The sequence below is a fragment of the Xenopus tropicalis genome, chromosome 2 (assembly GCF_000004195.4).
Source record: "Xenopus tropicalis strain Nigerian chromosome 2, UCB_Xtro_10.0, whole genome shotgun sequence".
In the NCBI taxonomy this organism is placed as follows: domain Eukaryota; kingdom Metazoa; phylum Chordata; class Amphibia; order Anura; family Pipidae; genus Xenopus; species Xenopus tropicalis.
Window position 1 is genome coordinate 173,886,005 of NC_030678.2, and position 24,778 is coordinate 173,910,782.

At 52.1% G+C, this 24,778-nt stretch overlaps 1 protein-coding gene across 1 annotated transcript; it reads left to right on the top strand.

Moving 5' to 3' along the window:
* Positions 1 to 4,524: 4,524 nt before the first annotated feature.
* LOC101732513 (tumor necrosis factor receptor superfamily member 19L-like) lies at positions 4,525 to 23,220 on the top strand. Its single transcript, XM_031897375.1, has 11 exons — positions 4,525 to 4,640; positions 6,760 to 6,833; positions 12,267 to 12,398; positions 13,580 to 13,758; positions 13,904 to 13,983; positions 14,588 to 14,845; positions 17,556 to 17,639; positions 18,210 to 18,291; positions 18,889 to 19,158; positions 19,265 to 19,424; positions 19,800 to 23,220. The coding sequence occupies exons 2-11, from the start codon at positions 6,789 to 6,791 to the stop codon at positions 19,809 to 19,811; spliced, it is 1,302 nt and encodes a 433-aa protein (XP_031753235.1). The 5' UTR covers positions 4,525 to 4,640; positions 6,760 to 6,788; the 3' UTR covers positions 19,812 to 23,220.
* The last annotated feature ends 1,558 nt before the right edge of the window (positions 23,221 to 24,778 follow it).

Here is a 24,778-nt window from a genome sequence, read left to right on the forward strand (position 1 = left end):
CCCCATCTTGCCCTACTGTCTCCATCTTGCCCTACTGTCCCCATCTTGCCCTACTGTCCCCATCTTGCCCTACTGTCTCCATCTTGCCCTACTGTCTCCTTCTTGCCCTACTGTCCCCATCTTGCCCTACTGTCCCCATCTTGCCCTACTGTCCCCATCTTGTCCTACTGTCCCCATCTTGTCCTACTGTCCCCATCTTGCTGTACACTGTCCCCATCTTGCCCTGCTGTCTCCATCTTGCCCTACTGTCTCCATCTTGTCCTACTGTCTCCATCTTGCCCTACTGTCTCCATCTTGTCCTACTGTTTCCATCTTGTCCTACTGTTTCCATTTTGTCCTACTGTCTCCATCGTGCCCTACTGTCTCCATCTTGTCCTACTGTCTCCATCTTGCCCTACTGTCTCCATCTTGCCCTACTGTCTCCTTCTTGCCCTACTGTCCCCATCTTGCCCTACTGTCCCCATCTTGCCCTACTGTCCCCATCTTGTCCTACTGTCCCCATCTTGTCCTACTGTCCCCATCTTGCTGTACACTGTCCCCATCTTGCCCTGCTGTCTCCATCTTGCCCTACTGTCTCCATCTTGTCCTACTGTCTCCATCTTGCCCTACTGTCTCCATCTTGTCCTACTGTTTCCATCTTGTCCTACTGTTTCCATTTTGTCCTACTGTCTCCATCGTGCCCTACTGTCTCCATCTTGTCCTACTGTCTCCATCTTGCCCTACTGTCTCCATCTTGTCCTACTGTCTCCATCTTGCCCTACTGTCTCCATCTTGCCCTACTGTCTCCATCTTGCCCTACTGTCTCCATCTTGCCCTACTGTCTCCATCTTGTCCTACTGTCTCCATCTTGCCCTACTGTCTCCATCTTGCCCTACTGTCTCCATCTTGTCCTACTGTCTCCATCTTGTCCTACTGTCTCCATCTTGCCCTACTGTCTCCATCTTGCCCTACTGTCTCCATCTTGCCCTACTGTCTCCATCTTGTCCTACTGTCTCCATCTTGTCCTACTGTCTCCATCTTGCCCTACTGTCTCCATCTTGCCCTACTGTCCCCATCTTTGAATGCGATCTTTCCCACGCAGACAACATACAAACTCCTTGCCTTTCCTGTTTGGATGGAACTCAGACCCCGAGAGTGCAGTAGTGATACGGTCCATACGCGGGAGACCTATGAGATATATTTATAGATTTCCCCTCTGAGTTCTGTCCGTACTTCCTACAAAACACTGGGAAGGCAACAGGAAGCCCCCCTGACACAGACTGTAGAACATTTGGGAATGCCGCTCATCCAGACTGTACTAAGCGGGAATGGATTTCCGCCCGCTGCCGTGGGAAGGTCCAAGCTGCTCTGTCACTTTCCCCTTGCCCCTCCCCATAACAACGTTACTGCCCCCAGAGGAACGCGGCACCCTTGTGCCCAGGTATAGGGCCCGGCCCAGACTCAAGGTTCCTGCTCCCTCATTGTTTACATTATGTGCAACAAAGGGATTTCCTTTCCTCAGTCTGTTCCCAACGCGGATTGGGCCGGGGCTGCGTTGCACCCACAAACCTGCAGCACCCCTAACCCTTTCCTTATTTATCTCTTCTTATAATCCATTCCCTGTGACATCAGGAACACGCTGTAACGGAACAGTGATAATTGTTATAATGGGTTCTGGATTGTTCTGTACCAAAAATACCAAGAACTTAAAATCCCTAAATAACAAGTTACCCTCAAAATCTAATGTCTTGTGCGCAGTCTCGGGCAGCTGGCAGCGGGTGTTTATTTGGGTTTCTTTTGCGGTTAATATTTATTTATTTGGGGTTTCTTTAATGTGTTTAAAGGGCAAATATACACTTATTCATACGTAGGCTTTACTTTGATTCTTCCATAAAGTTTTAGAAAACTCCCCAAATTCCCCCCTAGTATAGTAACATACTGTAAGTGGATGCTGCCATATTGCTTATTCTGCTAAAGTTAAATGACATAATCGCACTGAAACTAATACCTACAGTTAGTATTAGTGTTTGTATATATAGTTTATGTATGTGAGTGTATAGATTGGTAGGTGTGGGTTAGGTGTGCTGGGTTTACTTGGATGGGTTGAACTTGATGGACTCTGGTCTTTTTTCAACCCTATGTAACTATGAAACAGCGCCCCCCAGAGGCCAAATTATTTGATTGGTTTTACTGAACTAAATAGCTCTGCTAAGCAGATAAAACTCCTTTTGCCACTCAGCCTTACGTTACCCTATAAGGGTGGCAAGAAGCAGTAGAGGCAGTAATTTCCCTGGCACATGTGCCGCTAGAGAAACGCCAACGCGGCCGGAAATTAGAGATCCGAGTTTCGCCTTCCCAGGTGAGTCAGGGCTTTGTCCCAACTCGCTCTCTTACAGGTGATGAGACAGCACAAATACTAACATTGTCTCTATATATAGAGCCGGAGTCAGAACCGACTGCTAATTTTAACTCTCGCTCTGGCTGCCGTCACTGAAGGTGCCCCCGCCGGGTCTGATTGTGCTCCGAGTACGAGCGCCGTCCTGCCAAGTCTCCAGCTGATTTGGCACCGGCCCCTCCGGGCGGCACAGTCTGTGTGTGTGGGGCTGGCACTCGGCATCCTGGGGGAAAATGGCTGACGGAATTCTTATTTGCAGCAGTAGGACGCTTGTAAAATAAATATGGACCTGGCCAGTATTTCACCGGCAATGTCGGTAACACACAAGCCAAGGCCTGGGGGCTGGGGGTAGACATTTCCTACCCATGTACAGGTAGGGGACCTGTTATCCAGAATGCACGGGACCTGGGGTTTTCCAGATAAGGGATCTTTCTGTAATTTAGATCTCCATAACTTAAGTCTGCTAAAAATCATATAAATATTGAATAAACCCAATAGGGCTGTTCTGCCCCAATAAGGGGTAATTATATCTTAGTTGGGATCAAGTACAGGTACTGTTTTATTATTACAGAGAAAAGGGAATCATTTAACCATTAAATAAACCCAATAGGGCTGTTCTGCCCCAATAAGGGGTAATTATATCTTAGTTGGGATCAAGTACAGGTACTTTTTTATTATTACAGAGAAAAGGGAATCATTTAACCATTAAATAAACCCAATAGGGCTGTTCTGCCCCAATAAGGGGTAATTATATCTTAGTTGGGATCAAGTACAGGTACTGTTTTATTATTACAGAGAAAAGGGAATCATTTAACCATGAAATAAACCCAATAGGGCTGTTCTGCCCCCAATAAGGGGGGCAAATCCAAAGTACTGACAGGGCAATTGTGGCCTCTGCACGAGAAGAGCTACATTTCCAGTTAAAAATATGGAAATTTATGTTTAATAGTTTTGGTCTTGGATTTGTGCCGCCCCAGGCGAGGGTCTAACCTTGCAGCCTATTGGCCCATGTATGGCGGCAGACTGAAGGCCTGTGTGACCAATAGACAACTTGGCTACACACTGACTGACTAAAATCAGGCCACACAAAATGTAGAAAGTCTGCTTGTTGTTCATGTTTCACTGCTACACTGAATAAATGTGTCCCTGCCCCTGTGTAAAGGCCCCCATACACGGGCCGATAGTAGCTGCCGATATGGGTCCCTTGGAGCGATTCGCCAGCTAATCGGCCCATGTATGGGAAGAAACGAGCGGCCTGGCCGACCGATATCTGGCCTGGTTAGAAAATCCAGTCGGGTCGGGGACCACATCGGCTCGTTGATACGGTCCCCGAACCAACTGCCCCATGGCCACAAATGTAATCCGGATTATTTTTTTTTTTAAGGCCACTTGCTACCCGATATCGCCCACCCGTAGGTGGGGATATCGGGTGAAGACATGTCGCCAAGCGAGCGGATCTTATAGTGTATGGGGACCTTTAGTCAGTGTAGAACAGGACGATCATGTCCCTCCTCCATACTGTGCTGGGGGGGATCAAATATGCCTACGACTCTCCTCTTCAGCTATACGAGTCAGGTTAGCAGGCAGCACCAAGGATAAGGATACAATTTATAAATATCACCTTTAGTTCCACAGCTGTGCTTTGCCATAGGAAGCCTTCAGCAGCCATCTTGGATTTACCTCAGGGATTCACAAGGGAGGCTGCCATTTTGTTTGTGCTAAACACTTTCTTCTCTCCAGCCTCTGTGGCGTTACCATGCAATACCTTTCATCAATTCCAATACAAAATCATGATTGACTGTAAAATCTAATCCCCCCCCCAAGACAACCCCACCCTCTCCTGCTCTCCATTCAAATACAGGTAAATGTCATTATCATGCCCCCTGCCCTCTGATGCTAATTGTGCCCCTCCCTTCACTGATTGGCTGGGGGGGGGGGTAATCAATTAGCCTGAAGGGATCCCATTCCTCATGTTAATGATCCCTGTCTCTCTGGTTTATAATTCTTTCATCTCAAGAGCCAACGAGTCCTGTAATTAATAAGATTTTGGAAGGGATAATTTTCCCTCAGTATCTAATTGAGCTTTATGCAGCCGCCTTGTGATTGGGTTGATTGAATTGGTTTTTTCCATTATGTGTAATTAAATGAACAAAGAGAAACGTCGAGCAGGAACAGCACATACGGGAGATCCCGGATTCTAGGCAGGTGGGGGGGGGTAAGGAAGAAACGCGTCGGCTTGTCTGCTTTGTCCTACTGCCCAGAGATGGTACCTTGTTCCCAACTCATCCCTTCCCGCCATGTCAAATACACGTGTGCTGCAGACTGCACTGGTTTATATGCAGCCAGGAACACTGTACTTACAGTGGCTTGCAAAAGTATTCGGCCCCCTTGAACTTTTCCACATTTTGTCACATTACAGCCACAAACATGAATCAATTTTATTGGAATTCCACGTGAAAGACCAATACAAAGTGGGGTACACGTGAGAAGTGGAAGGAAAATCATACATGATTCCAAACATTTTTTACAAATAAATAAGTGCAAAGTGGGGTGTGCGTAATTATTCAGCCCCCTGAGTCAATACTTTGTAGAACCCCCTTTTGCTGCAATTCCAGCTGCCAGGCTTTAGGGTATGTCTCTACCCGCTTTGCCCATCTACAGACTGAAATCCTTGCCCATTCTTCTTTGCAAAACAGCTCCAGCTCAGTCAGATTAGATGGTCAGCCTTTGGGAACAGCAGTTTTCAGATCTTGCCACAGATTCTCCATTGGATTTAGATCTGGACTGTGACTGGGCCAGTCTAACACATGGATATGTTTGGGTTTAACCCATTGTTGCCCTGGCTTTATGTTTAGGGTCGTTGTCCTGCTGGAAGGGGAACCTCCGCCCCAGTCTCAAGTCTTTTGCAGACTCCAAGAGGTTTTCTTCCAAGATTGCCCTGTATTTGGCTCCATCCATCTTCCCATCAACTCTGAGCAGCTTCCCTGTCCCTGCTGAAGAGAAGCCCCCCCAGAGCATGATGCTGCCCCCCCATATGTGACAGTGGGGATGGTGGGTTCAGAGTGATGGGCAGTGTTAGTTTTCCGCCACACATAGCGTTTTGCATTTTGGCCAAAAAGTTCCATTTTGGTCTCATCTGACCAGAGCCCCTTCTCCCACATGTTTGCTGCCCCCCCCACATGGCTTGTGGCAAACTGCAAACGGGACTTCTTATGGTTTTCTGTTAACAATGGCTTTCTTCTTGCCACTCTTCCATAAAGGCCAACTTTGTGCAGTGCCCGACTAATAGTTGCCTATGGACAGATCCCCCCCCTGAGCTGTAGATCTCTGCAGCTCCCCCAGAGTCACCATGGGCCTCTTGGCTGCATTTCTGATCAGCGCTTGTTCGGCCTGTGAGTTTAGGGGGGGCCGTGCCTGGGTAGGGTTACAGTTGTGCCTTACTCCTTCCATTTCTGAATGATCGGTGGAACAGGGCTCCGTGGGAGGTTCAAGGCTTTGGAAATCTTTTTGTAGCCTAAGCCTGCTTTATATTTCTCAATAACTTTATCCCTGACCTGTCTGGTGGGTTCTTTGGACTTCATGGTGTTGTTGCTCCCAATATTCCCTTAGCAACCTCTGAGGCCGTCACAGAGCAGCTGTATTTGTACTGACATTAGATTACACACAGGGGCACTCTATTTAGTCATTAGCACTCATCAGGCAATGTCTATGGGCAACTGACTGCACTCAGACCAAAGGGGGCTGAATAATTACGCACACCCCACTTTGCACTTATTTATTTGTAAAAAATGTTTGGAATCATGTATGATTTTCCTTCCACTTCTCACGTGTACCCCACTTTGTATTGGTCTTTCACGTGGAATTCCAATAAAATTGATTCATGTTTGTGGCTGTAATGTGACAAAATGTGGAAAAGTTCAAGGGGGCCGAATATTTTGCAAGCCACTGTACGTATGTAATATGTACTGGGAACGAATTTCTGGTGCACAACATTAGCCACGCCTCTGTGCAAACAATATGGCAGCTCCCAGCCATATACATAAATACAGAGAAAGGTCTGTGCGTTCCTGCTGGACCAATGGGACAGCACAAATCTCTATTATACTGCACATCACAGGGAACTGTGTGACTCCCAATCATTATTTATATAATAAAACACATAATACTTGGGTGCATGAGTAATGCCCTCTCCTATTCTCTATTGCTTTGTATTTGTAAGGATAATAATAATAATAATACAGGGAACACCACCTTGTTTTATTACAATGATTGGGTGCAACGCTCTGTATAAATACGCCGTGACCCGGCCGGGGCGTAAGGGGCAGAGCAGGGGGAGTGATGTTACCGGGGCTGATTCTAACGCCTGTTTGTTGTTGCTCTTACAGGCAGTTACCCAGAAGCACCGGTCTGTACTATGGAGGCAAGTGTGCGTCATCTCTTATTGGCCGGCATATTAACTGTGAGTATCCCTTATTAACCATTAGTGTCCCTAATTAACCATTAGTGTCCCTAATTAACCACCAGTGTCCCTTATTAACCGCCAGTGTCCCTTATTAACCGCCAGTGTCCCTTATTAACCACCAGTGTCCCTTATTAACCACCAGTGTCCCTTATTAACCACCAGTATCCCTTATTAACCGCCAGTGTCCCTTATTAACCGCCAGTGTCCCTTATTAACCGCCAGTATCCCTTATTAACCGCCAGTATCCCTTATTAACCGCCAGTGTCCCTTATTAACCACCAGTGTCCCTTATTAACCACCAGTGTCCCTTATTAACCGCCAATGTCCCTTATTAACCACCAGTGTCCCTTATTAACCGCCAGTGTCCCTTATTAACCACCAGTATCCCTTATTAACCGCCAGTGTCCCTTATTAACCACCAGTGTCCCTTATTAACCACCAGTGTCCCTTATTAACCGCCAATGTCCCTTATTAACCACCAGTGTCCCTTATTAACCGCCAGTGTCCCTTATTAACCACCAGTGTCCCTTATTAACCACCAGTGTCCCTTATTAACCGCCAATGTCCCTTATTAACCACCAGTGTCCCTTATTAACCGCCAGTGTCCCTTATTAACCACCAGTGTCCCTTATTAACCGCCAGTGTCCCTTATTAACCACCAGTGTCCCTTACTAGCCGCCAGTGTCCCTTACTAGCCGCCAGTGTCCCTTACTAGCCGCCAGTGTCCCTTACTAGCCGTCAGTGTCCCTTACTAGCCGCCAGTGTCCCTTACTAGCCGCCAGTGTCCCTTATTAACCTTTAGTGTCCCTTACTAACCACCAGTGTCCCTTACTAACCACCAGTGTCCCCTATTAACCGTTAGTGTCACCTACTAACTGTCAAGTGTCCCTTATTAACCGTCAGTGTTCTTTATTAACTGTCAGTGTCCATTATTAACTGTCAGTGTCCCTAATTAATCAGTGTCCCAATTGCTAATTGTCTCAGAATATCAATGTCTGCAACAAGTTTATTTAAAGGTGAACTACCCCTTTAACTGTACGGCTTATTAACCCTGAGTATTGCACGGTCACTTCTATAAACACTCATCTCGGCTCCCATATAAGTGTGCGACTCAGTAGCTCAGAATCTTTATTATCCCAGGGCACAAATTCTTGGGAAATTTCCCTCCCTATAAAGAACAGGACTCCGTAGGATCTGCTGACTCTGGCAGTTCCGAGTCATGACGCTCCATAAAGCAGTGATTCAGGGCTCGTGGTGCCGCGTGGTTAGTGCAACCAGTAGTAGTGACACCATTGAGCGTGGGCTGAGTGTGAGCTCTGCAGGGACAGGGTTACATTGTGCCGCCGGTGATGGGGGAGGAGTCATCACAGGACTTTCCTGCTGGCACAATATGGCAAGAAGAGTCACTTAAATCACGGGGTGTATATAAATGGAAAAAAGTATTATTATTTTTTTTTTTTGCTCTGGTTCTGACTCTTGAAACAATGTAGCAATAGTCAGTGTTTCTCCAGGTCAGTTAACCAGCCGGCTTCTGCTACAGAGTTTCTGGAGTCGGAGCCGGCAGTTCAGTTCAGGCTTTCGGTAGTTCATTTACACAACTAAAAATATATAAATATATAAATATATAAATAATAAATAATAAATAAAGCCACTGGGAATGTGCAATGACTGCATAGCGGGAAGTTGCTTAGGGTTAGATTTTCTCTCATGGGAAGGTTCCTGGGTGGAGTTACCCTTTAATCGGGGGCTGTTTAACTCCCACACTGCCCCCTGGGCTGGAAATTCAACATTCTCTTCTCCCTGTTTAAAAGAGAAGGAAAGGTAAAATGACTAAGGGGGGCAAATATTAGGCACCCCCAGTGATTGTAATCACTTACCTTATAACCTGGGGGTGCCTGATATTCTGGCACCCCCCCCCCCCAGTGATTGTAATCACTTACCTTATAACCTGGGGGTGCCTGATATTCTGGCGGCCCCCCCCAGTGATTGTAATCACTTACCTTATAACCTGGGGGTGCCTGATATTCTGGCACCCCCCCCCCCCAGTGATTGTAATCACTTACCTTATAACCTGGGGGTGCCTGATATTCTGGCGGCCCCCCCCCAGTGATTGTAATCACTTACCTTATAACCTGGGGGTGCCTGATATTCTGGCGTCCCCCCCCCCAGTGATTGTAATCGCTGATCTTATAACCTGGGGGTGCCTGATATTCTGGCACCCCCCCAGTGATAGTAATCACTTACCTTATAACCTGGGGGTGCCTGATATTCTGGCACCCCCCCCCCCAGTGATTGTAATCACTTACCTTATAACCTGGGGGTGCCTGATATTCTGGCACCCCCCCCCCCCAGTGATTGTAATCACTTACCTTATAACCTGGGGGTGCCTGATATTCTGGCACCCCCCCCCCAGTGATAGTAATCACTTACCTTATAACCTGGGGGTGCCTGATATTCTGGCACCCCCCCCCCCAGTGATTGTAATCACTTACCTTATAACCTGGGGGTGCCTGATATTCTGGCACCCCCCCCCCCAGTGATAGTAATCACTTACCTTATAACCTGGGGGTGCCTGATATTCTGGCACCCCCCCCCCAGTGATTGTAATCACTTACCTTATAACCTGGGGGTGCCTGATATTCTGGCGCCCCCCCCCCAGTGATTGTAATCACTTACCTTATAACCTGGGGGTGCCTGATATTCTGGCGCCCCCCCCCCCCAGTGATTGTAATCACTTACCTTATAACCTGGGGGTGCCTGATATTCTGGCGGCCCCCCCCCCAGTGATTGTAATCACTTACCTTATAACCTGGGGGTGCCTGATATTCTGGCGGCCCCCCCAGTGATTGTAATCACTTATCTTATAACCTGGGGGTGCCTGATATTCTGGCACCCCCCCAGTGATTTTTGACTTTATGGATCTCTCTCTGTGCACTGACTGTCACCTCATGAATGGCGGCTGCTCACAACAGGCCAAAAATGTTCTGCCTCTGACCCATTGTGTGACTCCTTAGGAACTCTGCTGTCAGGTATTGCACCAACTACCACTCCCAGCATGCTCAGTACCGGCCGGAGGGCTTTGAGCTTTAAACGTATGTACAGTAACAACAGTAATGTCACCTACATGTGACCCGGAGCCATTGTGTCCCTGCTCGCTGGTCACCTTTATCCCTCAGTTCTGATGTTTTGGGTTCATTTGGGCCCCGGGGCCTGGGGACTTAGTAGGGGTGCGTAACCTCAATGTCACCAAGTCCCGGCCTATTAGTGGCATAAGCAGGGCTGCGGGAGTGTCCCGGGGGGGTAAATAAACTAATTTTAGGGGAATTATCATCAAAATAATATATAAGTTCTATTTGTAGCGAAAAGATTTACTTTTATTTTCACCCTCTGGGGGTGGGTCCCTTGGGCGACTGCCCTACCATAAAGCAGCCTCTGCATGCAGTAAAGAAATGTCAAATCATAGGACCCATTTAGTTTAGACTTCCCAGCATCCTCAGCTGAGGCAGTGGTTATGGGAGGCTGTAGTGCAGCTCTAGAGCCGGAAGGGTGTGACAGAAGGAACAGGGAATAGTTGCCCTTTACAGCGCTAGGGTGTCTGAGTGGGAGAGGCAGTTGTGGGGCAGACCAATGGCATGGCTGCGCATCACTGGGGCTTCTTGTAAAGGCGCTGCCCATTGTGTCCTCTGCAACAGTGACGTCACTGCAGCTGCCTCACTAACATGCAGAGGGGAGAGCGTCCTTGGGATGTGCTGGGGGGCGCCACCTACTGGCAGCCTCTGTTACACTGCGGCTGATACTGTCTCAGCACCATGGGTGCCTATTTACCCCTAAACACAAACAATAACTTAGATGCCTCATTCTGTGTGCCTGCCCTTATACCCATACCCATGTGTAGGAGCTGCCATGTTGCCTCCAGTGCCCTAGGGACAGGGCATCACATGGGTGTTTAGCCCACAGCTCTCTCTGTATCAGAGACCCGACGTGGCATCACTTTCCTGACTCTGTGCCATCCCATAATACTGCCACCGGCTGCTTTGTATTGTCCCCAAGTGCTCGCTGCGGGAATGGCCTGACGTCAGCCTGGAACCTGAGCCGTGTGATTGTGTAAATAAAGGGCAAATATATCAAATTATATATATATTCACTGAAGTGGGGGGGGGGGGCAGGTAAATGCCGCGGGGAAAGGGGGAGTTAAATGCAGTGGGGGAGGGGCAGGTAAATGCAGCGGGGGGGGGGAGTTAAATGCAGTGGGGGAGGGGCCGGTAAATGCAGCGGGGGGGGGGAGTAGAGAGTTGCATTTTAATAAATTTATAACCAAGGCAGAGAGCAGCTCCCACCATTGCTTGTTTCCCGTGTCTGATAAAGGGTTAATCCAGCTGTGCAGGGGGGGTAGAGGGGGTGCAGGTGGGTATGGGGCCCCTGGGAGAGGGGGTGCAGGTGGGTATGGGGCCCCTGGGAGTAGGGGTACAGGTGGGTATGGGGCCCCTGGGAGTAGGGGTGCAGGTGGGTATGGGGCACCTGGGAGTAGGGGTGCAGGTGGGTATGGGGCCCCTGGGAGTAGGGGTGCAGGTGGGTATGGGGCCCCTGGGAGTAGGGGTGCAGGTGGGTATGGGGCCCCTGGGAGTAGGGGTGCAGGTGGGTATGGGGCCCCTGGGAGTAGGGGTGCAGGTGGGTATGGGGCCCCTGGGAGTAGGGGTGCAGGTGGGTATGGGGCCCCTGGGAGTAGGGGTGCAGGTGGGTATGGGGCCCCTGGGAGTAGGGGTACAGGTGGGTATGGGGCCCCTGGGAGTAGGGGTGCAGGTGGGTATGGGACCCCTGGGAGTAGGGGTACAGGTGGGTATGGGGCCTCTGGGAGTAGGGGTACAGGTGGGTATGGGGCCCCTGGGAGTAGGGGTACAGGTGGGTATGGGGCCCCTGGGAGTAGGGGTGCAGGTGGGTATGGGGCCCCTGGGAGTAGGGGTACAGGTGGGTATGGGGCCCCTGGGAGGGGAGTGCATCATGCGCTGAAGATGCTGCAGAAAGTGGTGCATCTGGGTGCAGTCACGGTGCTGCAGTTTATTGGCTGGAGATTGATGTTCTGTTCCTAAATTGGAACCATAATCACATAATTAAACCCCTTTTTCACAATAGTGTCACATGAGAGATTCAGATCTTGTTGCACTTTCACTGGTTTGTGTCCCCATTCTCCTATCTAAATCCATCGCAGGCCTTCCCATGCAGCAGTGCTGTGTGTATAGCCTGTCACCTAAAGGGTAACTGACCCTTCTGTGTGATGTACACGGACTGGACTTTGGGCCCAGAGCTCCCTCTTTGCTTCTTACTGACTGGTTGTGCCTGGAGTATTAATGCCCTGATACCCCGGGGCAGATGTGTGGGGCACCTTACTGGCTCAGTCTCACATTTGCCAACTTTGTTTTTTTGTGTTTCCAGCTGCTGATTTGGGGTGGAACTTGCCAGACGGAGGAGCCAGAGAAGCTGGAATGTGGCAAGGCCGAATATACCTCTGAAAATGGGAACTGTACCCCCTGTGTGTTGTGCCCCCCGGGCAAAGAGCCGGATAGGGTAAGTGCCCCCCACAGGCTACTGAGCTGAACTACTGGCGCAGCACAATCCCACCAACCCTGTCAGTCAGCAAGGGGCTCACTATCCTGCCATAGCTTTATGGTATCTCTCTGTACAGGCTATGGGCAAACTTAGGGGGCTGTTCCTGCTGAATTGTGCTTAGTACAGGGGAATCCCTATGTGCCATAGTTTTATGGTATCTCTCTGTACAGGCTATGAGCAAACATAGGGGGCTGTTCCTGCTGAATTGTGCTTAGTACAGGGGAATCCCTATGTGCCATAGCTTTATGGTATCTCTCTGTACAGGCTATGGGCAAACTTAGGGGGCTGTTCCTGCTGAATTGTGCTTAGTACAGGGGAATCCCTATGTGCCATAGCTTTATGGTATCTCTCTGTACAGGCTATGGGCAAACTTAGGGGGCTGTTCCTGCTGAATTGTGCTTAGTACAGGGGAATCCCTATGTGCCATAGCTTTATGGTATCTCTCTGTACAGGCTATGGGCAAACTTAGGGGGCTGTTCCTGCTGAATTGTGCTTAGTACAGGGGAATCCCTATGTGCCATAGTTTTATGGTATCTCTCTGTACAGGCTATGAGCAAACTTAGGGGGCTGTTCCTGCTGAATTGTGCTTAGTACAGGGGAATCCCTATGTGCCATAGCTTTATGGTATCTCTCTGTACAGGCTATGGGCAAACTTAGGGGGCTGTTCCTGCTGAATTGTGCTTAGTACAGGGGAATCCCTATGTGCCATAGCTTTATGGTATCTCTCTGTACAGGCTATGAGCAAACTTAGGGGGCTGTTCCTGCTGAATTGTGCTTAGTACAGGGGAATCCCTATGTGCCATAGTTTTATGGTATCTCTCTGTACAGGCTATGGGCAAACTTAGGGGGCTGTTCCTGCTGAATTGTGCTTAGTACAGGGGAATCCCTATGTGCCATAGCTTTATGGTATCTCTCTGTACAGGCTATGGGCAAACTTAGGGGGCTGTTCCTGCTGAATTGTGCTTAGTACAGGGGAATCCCTATGTGCCATAGTTTTATGGTATCTCTCTGTACAGGCTATGGGCAAACTTAGGGGGCTGTTCCTGCTGAACTGTGCTTAGTACAGGGGAATCCCTATGTGCCATAGTTATAATGTATCTGCTATGAGCCAACCGGTTTCTCTGCTCCCCGTTACACAGGCCTGCGGATTTGGGAGGGGGGAAGGAGTCAGCTGCCAGAGTTGCGCCCCAGGAACCTTCTCAAACCGCTTGGGGATGTCGTTCTGTACCCCGCTGACGCAGTGTGACAAGCGCAAGAGGATGCTGCTAAGTGCCGGGACCCCCAAGGCAGACGCAGTGTGTGGGGGGTGCCTCTCGGGGTAGGTATCTCTGAGAATAACACCAAATATTTAACTCCTTCTGCACTGAGAGACGTTCCAGCTGGGAATCATTCTGCAGCCCATAGAGGGTCAAGCAATATGGCAGCCCCGCGCCTGACTAACACAATTGCCTCTCCCCCCACAGATACTTCTCCCCGGTGGCCAATAGCGCCAGTACCTGCTTCCCGTGCTGGTTGGCCCCCATAAACACCACCGGCTGCGAAGGTAAGAGATTCAGCGCCTCCTCTCTATACAAACATAGCAGCTGAGGGTGAAAAAAGCCTCATTATCCATCACGTTTAACCCCTCTAGTGAGCCCTGTGCCCCTGGGGAACTCCTGGGGTAACTTTTAACCCTTTCACTGCCTTACCGGGCTCCATTACCCCCGCATTCCCTGTACAATGCGGGGGTTAAAGACAAGGAAGCTGCCTTCCTGGCAATGACACGGTTAATTCTTCTCCTACATTTGCTCCCGGGGGGCAGCCCCCGCCCTGCTGCTCTAGGTGATTCATGGACTGTGATTGGCCGGATACATTTAGCTTTAATGAATGGACCAGGATGCCCCTGAGTCACATGTTGGGTTTCCCTGTGCCTTTAAGGGCACATTCAGCTTTGCAGTGAGTCATTGTTCCATTAATGGAAGCCCCCCCCAATCTGAATATTTGCCCCCCTATATCCCACTCTAACCCCAGCTTCATGTATCCCCCCCCCGGCCAGTGGCTAATGTGGGACACTGTGACCTTCAGCCCTCGCCCCCCCCCCCCCCCGTCACTGGAATTATTTATTGCCCTAATGAGATTCTCCATATTGTGTCTCTCGCCCTCCCCAGGTCGCACCTCTCTGCGCTCTCGGGCGCTCAGGACTCTGGAAGTGGCCAATAAACCGGACCCCAAGATGCCTGCGAATACCACGAGCGCGGGGGCCCGGGGCGACTCCAATACCCAGTATGCCGTGCTGGCCATTGTGCCAATCTTCTGCCTGATGGGCCTGATGGGGATCTTCCTGTGCAACATACTGAAGAAGAAGGGGTATCACTGCACCTCCCAGAAGGAGCTGGAGGAACAGGCGCCCCCGCTGGAGAAGAACGGTAAGTCATTGGGGGGGTGGGGTAGGAGGGAGGAGTATTCCAGCATTCATGGGGGCGTTGTAGTTCAACAAGCACTGTAAAATCCTGAACTAGATCCTTTGCAGCCCTGCTAAAAGCTGTTCCTAACAGTCCCCTGTGAACTCCTTCTGCCCCCTGTCATCCCCTCCAGACTCAGCCTTGTGCCCCCTGTCATCCCCTCCAGACTCAGCCTTGTGCTCCCTGTCATCCCCTCCAGACTCAGCCTTGTGCTCCCTGTCATCCCCTCCGGTCTCAGCCTTGTGCCCCCTGTCATCCCCTCCGGTCTCAGCCTTGTGCCCCCTGTCATCCCCTCCAGACTCAGCCTTGTGCTCCCTGTCATCCCCTCCGGTCTCAGCCTTGTGCCCCCTGTCATCCCCTCCAGACTCAGCCTTGTGCTCCCTGTCATCCCCTCCGGTCTCAGCCTTGTGCCCCCTGTCATCCCCTCCGGTCTCAGCCTTGTGCCCCCTGTCATCCCCTCCAGACTCAGCCTTGTGCTCCCTGTCATCCCCTCCGGTCTCAGCCTTGTGCCCCCTGTCATCCCCTCCAGACTCAGCCTTGTGCCCCCTGTCATCCCCTCCAGACTCAGCCTTGTGCTCCCTGTCATCCCCTCCAGACTCAGCCTTGTGCTCCCTGTCATCCCCTCCGGTCTCAGCCTTGTGCCCCCTGTCATCCCCTCCGGTCTCAGCCTTGTGCCCCCTGTCATCCCCTCCGGTCTCAGCCTTGTGCCCCCTGTCATCCCCTCCGGTCTCAGCCTTGTGCTCCCTGTCATCCCCTCCAGTCTCAGCCTTGTGCCCCCTGTCATCCCCTCCAGACTCAGCCTTGTGCCCCCTGTCATCCCCTCCGGTCTCAGCCTTGTGCCCCCTGTCATCCCCTCCGGTCTCAGCCTTGTGCTCCCTGTCATCCCCTCCAGAATCAGCCTTCTGCCCCCTGTCATCCCCTCCGGTCTCAGCCTTGTGCCCCCTGTCATCCCCTCCGGTCTCAGCCTTGTGCCCCCTGTCATCCCCTCCGGTCTCAGCCTTGTGCCCCCTGTCATCCCCTCCGGTCTCAGCCTTGTGCCCCCTGTCATCCCCTCCGGTCTCAGCCTTGTGCCCCCTGTCATCCCCTCCAGACTCAGCCTTGTGCCCCCTGTCATCCCCTCCAGACTCAGCCTTGTGCCCCCTGTCATCCCCTCCAGACTCAGCCTTGTGCCCCCTGTCATCCCCTCCAGACTCAGCCTTGTGCCCCCTGTCATCCCCTCCGGTCTCAGCCTTGTGCCCCGTCATCCCCTCCAGACTCAGCCTTGTGCCCCCTGTCATCCCCTCCAGACTCAGCCTTGTGCCCCCTGTCATCCCCTCCAGACTCAGCCTTGTGCCCCCTGTCATCCCCTCCAGACTCAGCCTTGTGCCCCCTGTCATCCCCTCCAGACTCAGCCTTGTGCCCCCTGTCATCCCCTCCAGACTCAGCCTTGTGCCCCCTGTCATCCCCTCCAGACTCAGCCTTGTGCCCCCTGTCATCCCCTCCAGACTCAGCCTTGTGCCCCCTGTCATCCCCTCCAGACTCAGCCTTGTGCCCCCTGTCATCCCCTCCAGATTCAGCCTTGTGCCCCCTGTCATCCCCTCCAGTCTCAGCCTTGTGCCCCCTGTCATCCCCTCCAGTCTCAGCCTTGTGCCCCCTGTCATCCCCTCCAGACTCAGCCTTGTGCCCCCTGTCATCCCCTCCAGTCTCAGCCTTGTGCCCCCTGTCATCCCCTCCAGACTCAGCCTTGTGCCCCCTGTCATCCCCTCCAGACTCAGCCTTGTGCCCCCTGTCATCCCCTCCAGACTCAGCCTTGTGCCCCCTGTCATCCCCTCCAGACTCAGCCTTGTGCCCCCTGTCATCCCCTCCGGTCTCAGCCTTGTGCCCCCTGTCATCCCCTCCGGTCTCAGCCTTGTGCCCCCTGTCATCCCCTCCGGACCCAGCCTTCTGCCCCCTGTCATCCCCTCCAGTCTCAGCCTTGTGCCCCCTGTCATCCCCTCCAGACTCAACCTTCTGCCCCCTGTCATCCCCTCCAGTCTCAGCCTTCTGCCCCCTGTCATCCCCTCCAGTCTCAGCCTTGTGCCCCCTGTCATCCCCTCTAGACTCAGCCTTGTGCCCCCTGTCATCCCCTCCAGACTCAACCTTCTGCCCCCTGTCATCCCCTCCAGTCTCAGCCTTGTGCCCCCTGTCATCCCCTCCAGTCTCAGCCTTCTGCCCCCTGTCATCCCCTCCAGTCTCAGCCTTGTGCCCCCTGTCATCCCCTCCGGTCTCAGCCTTGTGCCCCCTGTCATCCCCTCCGGTCTCAGCGTCTTCTAGATTTCCCAATAAGCATTGCTGGGAATGATGGGACTGTAGCGCCACCCGCTGGGCAATATTCCTGTGTCGGCTCAGGCACAAACCCCTCACATATTGATCCGAGTCCTGAATGTCATTTCCCAGCAGGGTCACCTTTGTGGGTTTTTTCCATTTGCCTCCTTAGTATCCGACACAAGCCCCTGTTAGATTGCGAGCTTAGCAGCCCAAACATCACTATTGGCTTGGCACAACTAATGGTCCCAATTCTGAAGATTTTAAGCTTTATTTGTGCATTTTTGGCTGAGGGTTCATCTTCCTTTTCGGAAGAAACTTTTGGGCAAAACATCACAGAATGACTGGGGCGCAACTGTCTGTTCATTGGGTCCCTTTGTCTCTCTGCCAGCTCTGAACCACCCCTGCCTGTCGGAGGAGAATGGCAATGAGGACACTATCGGGGTACTTGTGCGCCTCATCTCTGAAAAGAAGGGTAAGTGGGGTTACTGGGAGTACTTGGTGCCACACTGCCCGGGGGTATGGAGCTGGGGGGCACTGCCCGTGGGTATGGAGCTGGGGGGGCACTGCCCGTGGGTATGGAGCTGGGGGGGGCACTGCCCGTGGGTATGGAGCTGGGGGGGCACTGCCCGGGGGTATGGAGCTGGGGGGGCACTGCCCGTGGGTATGGAGCTGGGGGGGCACTGCCCGTGGGTATGGAGCTGGGGGGGCACTGCCCGTGGGTATGGAGCTGGGGGGGCACTGCCCGTGGTATGGAGCTGGGGGGGCACTGCCCGTGGGAATATGCAGAGACCTGTAACCTTTAGTAGAGAGTCTGGGCCGGATCCCAAGCAGCCGCTGAGCTGCACAAATGGTACCGGGAAGGTAGCGCCGGGGGCTATTTTGTATCCCAGACCTGGATTCCCATAGGGGGGCAATTAGCAGATGTATCCGGCCAGTCACTTACCTCCCAGTCACTTACCTCCCAGTCACTTACCTCCCAGTCACTTACCTCCCAGTCACTTACCTCCCAGTCACTTACCTCCCGTCTCTTTCCTGGAACCAGAAAATGCCGCTGCCTTGGAGGAGCTGCTGAAGGAATATGAGAGCAAACAGCCGGCACCGGTCTCTGACAAGGGCCCTGACAGGTAAGGAGCAATCCCCTCGGTGTGGGTGCAGGTTGGGTGTTGGTAGGGTTGGGTGCAGGTCGGGTTGGGTGTGGGTGCAGGTCGGGTTGGGTGCAGGTAGGGTTGGGTGCAGGTAGGGTTGGGTGCAGGTAGGGTTGGGTGCAGGTAGGGTTGGGTGCAGGTAGGGTTGGGTGCAGGTAGGGTTGGGTGCAGGTAGGGTTGGGTGCGGGTGCAGGTTGGGTGCGGGGCGGGTCGGGTGCAGGTTGGGTTGGGTTGGGTCGGGTGCGGGTTGGGTGCAGGTCGGGTTGGGTGCAGGTCGGGTCGGGTGCAGGTTGGGTGTGGGTGCAGGTTGGGTCGGGTGCAGGTTGGGTCGGGTGCAGGTTGGGTCGGGTGCAGGTTGGGTTGGGTCGGGTGCGGGTTGGGTGCAGGTTGGGTCGGGTGCGGGTCGGGTTGGGTGCGGGTCGGGTTGAGTGCGGGTCGGGTGCAGGTCAGGTTGGGTGCGGGTTGGGTTGGTGCAGGTCAGGTTGGGTGCGGGTTGGGTTGGGTGCAGGTTGGGTCGGGTTGCCGCTGATATCTGTTCTATAATTGCTGTTAATACTGTATAATCAATACCATAAGAGCCCTGACCCCCATTCCTGCCAATCCCAGCCGGCTGCTCCTCCTGCCCCAGATGCCCCACCTGTGCAAACACCAACACCATCTCCACACGGTGCAGGGGCCGGCATTGCCCACCGGATCCTGCTGCTCCCGTTGCAGCCAAAAGAAATGGACCAACGTCCCGGGGCACCCGGAATCTGCGCCCAACAGCGTAGCCCCCACCGCTAAAGCCTCCAAGGCAGCGGGCAAGGTGGGCCGGCAAGGGGAGATCACCATTCTGGCTGTGGGCAGGTAAGTGTCTCCCCCCCAGCCTTGTACCCCTGTACCAATAGCTGGAGGGCAACAGGTTGGGTTCTTTGCCCTCCCCCATTTACTTATCACTGACCCATTCCTGCAGGTTCCGAGTGGCCCGTATCCCGGAGCAGAAGCCCAGCTCCCTAGAGGTGAAAGCCCCCTGTGACCCCAGAATCCCAGAACCCCCTTGTGAGCAACACGGGCTGCTGTCCAAAACCATCAGGGGCAAAAACCGCAGTTTGGAAGATACCAGCAAGCTGGAGGTGAGTGCTTTCCCAGGCTCCGCCCCTAGAACAAGTGTTTCTAATTGGGTCGGTACTGTTGGAACCAGTGGATGTCCCGGGGAGGCTGATCACTCAAGCCCAGGATCCCCATTGCCTGTGGGACTATGTATTGTTTATTATTCCCATTAAGGTGCTTGGAGTCCCCTTTAAAGCCCTCCCCCAAGGAGCATAAAGGTCCCACCCCTGAGCTCAGTTCAGCCCAATGCCAATATGCTGGTACTGATCTTTGCTTTTGTTGCTATGGGCAACATGACCGGTGATGTTGGCTAACACACTATAATAAATATGCATAGTAGAAATCATGACCCACCTTGAGTGTCACCCCCCCACCTAACTCTCTCTCTCTCTCTATAGGATGTGATTTGACTCCTCCCCCTGCGCCCGCACACCCACACACCTGCAAGAACTCAGCCAATAGGAGGGCGTTCCTGTGCTGCCAGTCACCGGAGGACTTCTGGAGAAGCGCACAGGTTGCCGCACCGTTGCCGCTCCCCCCGGGAGGCCGAGTTAGACGCCTGCTTTGTCCGCATCTCAGAGCCATTTCGTACACGGGCGCATTATTAACGCCAGGACATTGCCGCTGGCGGATGCTGCTTTTTGGGGTTTATTTCTCTCCGGGGGGTGAGAGACTGGAGTAACATTTCTCAGGGGGGGGGGTACCAGCTGACTGGCGCTGGGGGGCGAGAGACTGGCGACTGCGCCGTAGGAAACAGTGGAATCTCTCGCCTCCAGTTCCCCCCCCCCACAAACTCAGGGGGCTGCCGGGCTACAGCCAATGGGAGAGGGACCACCCTGCTGCTATATACACTCGTGTTTGAGCGTTTATTTGTGTCGCCACATTCCCAGGGGGGGGGTTAATATGTTCATTATTAAATAACCACCCCGTAATTAGCGTAGCGAGTACCGTCTGAATTAAGCTTAGTATATCGTACTTAACTTACCCTTTAAACAGACTCTACCACCGGGCAATCCCTTTAGCTTCCTGCACACCTGGGCAGTCTGTGTTTGGCCACTAGATGGCACTGTTCCAATGGGAAAGCAATATGGCAGCCCCATTGATGTACAACAGCCACTGTAATTGTGAATTGGGTGCTGCCCATACTGACGCAGCAGGGACCCTGGGTGCTGCCCATACTGACTCAGTTGGGACCCTGGGTGCTGCCCATACTGACTCAGTTGGGACCCTGGGTGCTGCCCATACTGACGCGGCGGGGACTCTGGGTGCTGCCCATACTGACGCGGCGGGGACTCTGGGTGCTGCCCATACTGACGCGGCGGGGACTCTGGGTGCTGCCCATACTGACGCGGCGGGGACTCTGGGTGCTGCCCATACTGACGCGGCGGGGACTCTGGGTGCTGCCCATACTGACGCGGCGGGGACTCTGGGTGCTGCCCATACTGACGCGGCGGGGACTCTGGGTGCTGCCCATACTGACGCGGCGGGGACTCTGGGTGCTGCCCATACTGACGCGGCGGGGACTCTGGGTGCTGCCCATACTGACGCGGCGGGGACTCTGGGTGCTGCCCATACTGACGCGGCGGGGACTCTGGGTGCTGCCCATACTGACGCGGCGGGGACTCTAGGTGCTGCCCATACTGACGCGGCGGGGACTCTGGGTGCTGCCCATACTGACGCGGCGGGGACTCTAGGTGCTGCCCATACCGACGCAGCAGGGACCCTGGGAGTAGCGCCAGTAGCTGCAGGGTTCCCCTGTGTCAATATGGGTGTCAACAGGGGGTGGGACAGACTGAATCGGGGGGCTGTGATTGTGAATAAGCCCCATAGTCTCGTCTGAGCGCAGAATTTATTGCTTTAAGCGACATTTTCACAATATTTTTCTTCATTTTCCTGCCTTTGTTTAATTTAAGAAGTTCCGTTGGTTCCCCCCCCCCCCCCCCCATGCCTTGCTCTGATCCTGAGTGTCGTAAAGTGAGGCTGCGCTGCTGTTGATTAGCTAGAGAGGAAGGGGTAGGAGTAGCAGGGAATACACTCCCCAGAGACACAGTAAATACCCCCCCTGCCCCCCCAACCTTACTGACACAATATGACCCCGGCCGGCGCTGAAGGTCGGGTTCCCTTGTGTCCTGTAAACAAGAGGGTGCTGTTTTGGGTGCTGCTAATCCTCAGGCGGAATGAGGGCAGGGATAGAATGTTCCGCACGTCGGGCAGGGTGGGACCCAGGGCCCCCAGGCCTTTGTGGGAAGGGAGCCAATCAGCAGCCTGGGAGTTATGTTTAGAAACCCCCCCCCCCCGGGACAACTAAACCCCTGGTGTGCAGTTAAAGGGGAAATACGCCTCTTATAAAAGTGCAGGGAGGATTAATACATCAGTCCTTACCCAGAATCCCTTCCTGCTGCAGCCAATGGGCTCCTGCTGCCACTCACTGATAGGGCGGGGCCCCAGGGGTTACTCATTGTAATGGGGAGGGGCCTAACCAATCGCTTTACGGCTTTCATTCTGCTTTGGGTGCATGTAGATATCAGTTCCCCTTTACCTGAGGCATTAGGAAGTGCATTGTGGGTAACTGTGGGGCACAGATTCACTTCACTGAACTCTAACCCCGGGGTCACTAAATGAGGGCGTGGCCAAGCTGGAAACAATTGGGCAGAGATTCCTTTTATTTAATCTGCTGTTTCTGATCCGCAGCTGCCATTGGTTGTTGGAGGATGCTGGGAGTTGTAGTTCAGTGACAGCTTTACCATTACACACTGCAGAGCCTAGGTTTTAATTTGTTATTTATACGCGGCGGTCACACAGGGGCCCCGGGCTCATGGTCTGTCTGAGGGGGTAATAGATGTGTCTGAGGGGGGTAATAGATGTGTCTGAGGGGGTAATAGATGTGTCTGAGGGGGGTAATAGATGTGTCTGAGGGGGTAATAGATGTGTCTGAGGGGGTAATAGATGTGTCTGAGGGGGTAAAAGATGTCTCTGAGAGGGTAATAGATGTGTCTGAGGGGGTAATAGATGTGTCTGAGGGGGGTAATAGATGTGTCTGAGGGGGGTAATAGATGTGTCTGAGGGGTAATAGATGTGTCTGAGGGGGGTAATAGATGTGTCTGAGGGGGTAATAGATGTGTCTGAGGGGGTAATAGATGTGTCTGAGGGGGTAATAGATGTGTCTGAGGGGTAATAGATGTGTCTGAGGGGGGTAATAGATGTGTCTGAGAGGGTAATAGATGTGTCTGAGGGGGTAATAGATGTGTCTGAGGGGGTAATAGATGTGTCTGAGGGGGTAATAGATGTGTCTGAGGGGTAATAGATGTGTCTGAGGGGGGTAATAGATGTGTCTGAGGGGGGTAATAGATGTGTCTGAGGGGGGTAATAGATGTGTCTGAGGGGGTAATAGATGTGTCTGAGGGGGTAATAGATGTGTCTGAGGGGTAATAGATGTGTCTGAGGGGGGTAATAGATGTGTCTGAGGGGGTAATAGATGTGTCTGAGGGGGGTAATAGATGTCTCTGAGAGGGTAATAGATGTGTCTGAGGGGGTAATAGATGTGTCTGAGGGGGTAATAGATGTGTCTGAGGGGGGTAATAGGTGGGACCTGTGAGCCCCCAGGTTTGCCTGTTAAACTACAGCTCCCAGACTGGTGGGCAGAGGATGCTGGGAGTTGTAGTAACACAGCCTCTAATAAATAGAACTGCCCCAGGAGACCAAGGAGCATTTTGGGGCCCCGTGTGTTTATCTGTCATTTCTACATATTGTTATTTATTGTTTTTATTAATTTTATTCCTAGAATATTTGTAACTAAAGATATAAAATAATCAAACCCTGTGTCTGACTGGTCTTATTTCTCTTCTGTAGGGCAGTGATACTATGGCACATAGGGATTCCCCTGTACTAAGCACAATTCAGCAGGAACAGCCCCCTAAGTTTGCTCATAGCCTGTACAGAGAGATACCATAAAACTATGGCACATAGGGATTCCCCTGTACTAAGCACAATTCAGCAGGAACAGCCCCCTAAGTTTGCTCATAGCCTGTACAGAGAGATACCATAAAACTATGGCACATAGGGATTCCCCTGTACTAAGCACAATTCAGCAGGAACAGCCCCCTAAGTTTGCCCATAGCCTGTACAGAGAGATACCATAAAACTATGGCACATAGGGATTCCCCTGTACTAAGCACAATTCAGCAGGAACAGCCCCCTAAGTTTGCTCATAGCCTGTACAGAGAGATACCATAAAACTATGGCACATAGGGATCCCCTGTACTAAGCACAATTCAGCAGGAACAGCCCCCTAAGTTTGCTCATAGCCTGTACAGAGAGATACCATAAAACTATGGCACATAGGGATTCCCCTGTACTAAGCACAATTCAGCAGGAACAGCCCCCTAAGTTTGCTCATAGCCTGTACAGAGAGATACCATAAAACTATGGCACATAGGGATTCCCCTGTACTAAGCACAATTCAGCAGGAACAGCCCCCTAAGTTTGCCCATAGCCTGTACAGAGAGATACCATAAAACTATGGCACATAGGGATTCCCCTGTACTAAGCACAATTCAGCAGGAACAGCCCCCTAAGTTTGCTCATAGCCTGTACAGAGAGATACCATAAAACTATGGCACATAGGGATTCCCCTGTACTAAGCACAATTCAGCAGGAACAGCCCCCTAAGTTTGCTCATAGCCTGTACAGAGAGATACCATAAAACTATGGCACATAGGGATTCCCCTGTACTTAGCACAATTCAGCAGGAACAGCCCCCTAAGTTTGCTCATAGCCTGTACAGAGAGATACCATAAAACTATGGCACATAGGGATTCCCCTGTACTAAGCACAATTCAGCAGGAACAGCCCCCTAAGTTTGCTCATAGCCTGTACAGAGAGATACCATAAAACTATGGCACATAGGGATTCCCCATGTACTAAGCACAATTCAGCAGGAACAGCCCCCTAAGTTTGCTCATAGCCTGTACAGAGAGATACCATAAAACTATGGCACATAGGGATTCCCCATGTACTAAGCACAATTCAGCAGGAACAGCCCCCTAAGTTTGCTCATAGCCTGTACAGAGAGATACCATAAAACTATGGCACATAGGGATTCCCCTGTACTAAGCACAATTCAGCAGGAACAGCCCCCTAAGTTTGCTCATAGCCTGTACAGAGAGATACCATAAAACTATGGCACATAGGGATCAATAAAATACCAACTATTAAATGGATCTCTACTGGGCTCTGCTGGAGTGCAGCTGAACTGCATGTGTTATTTATGGAGCAATAAAGGGTTGAACTAACAGAACCACAACACAAGGAATGTGCTGTGATATATACTGGATACAGGGCTGGAGTCATGGAGGAAACTGATAAATTAGGGACTTAT

Bases quoted from the DNA above. Each gene is read 5' to 3' on its own strand.
- LOC101732513 (XM_031897375.1), top strand. From the start codon at position 6,789: ATGGAGGCAAGTGTGCGTCATCTCTTATTGGCCGGCATATTAACT. The intron at 14,846-17,555 runs GTAAGTCATTGG...TCTCTCTGCCAG, and splicing joins GCCCCCGCTGGAGAAGAACG to CTCTGAACCACCCCTGCCTG. The intron at 18,292-18,888 runs GTAAGGAGCAAT...CAATACCATAAG, and splicing joins TCTGACAAGGGCCCTGACAG to AGCCCTGACCCCCATTCCTG.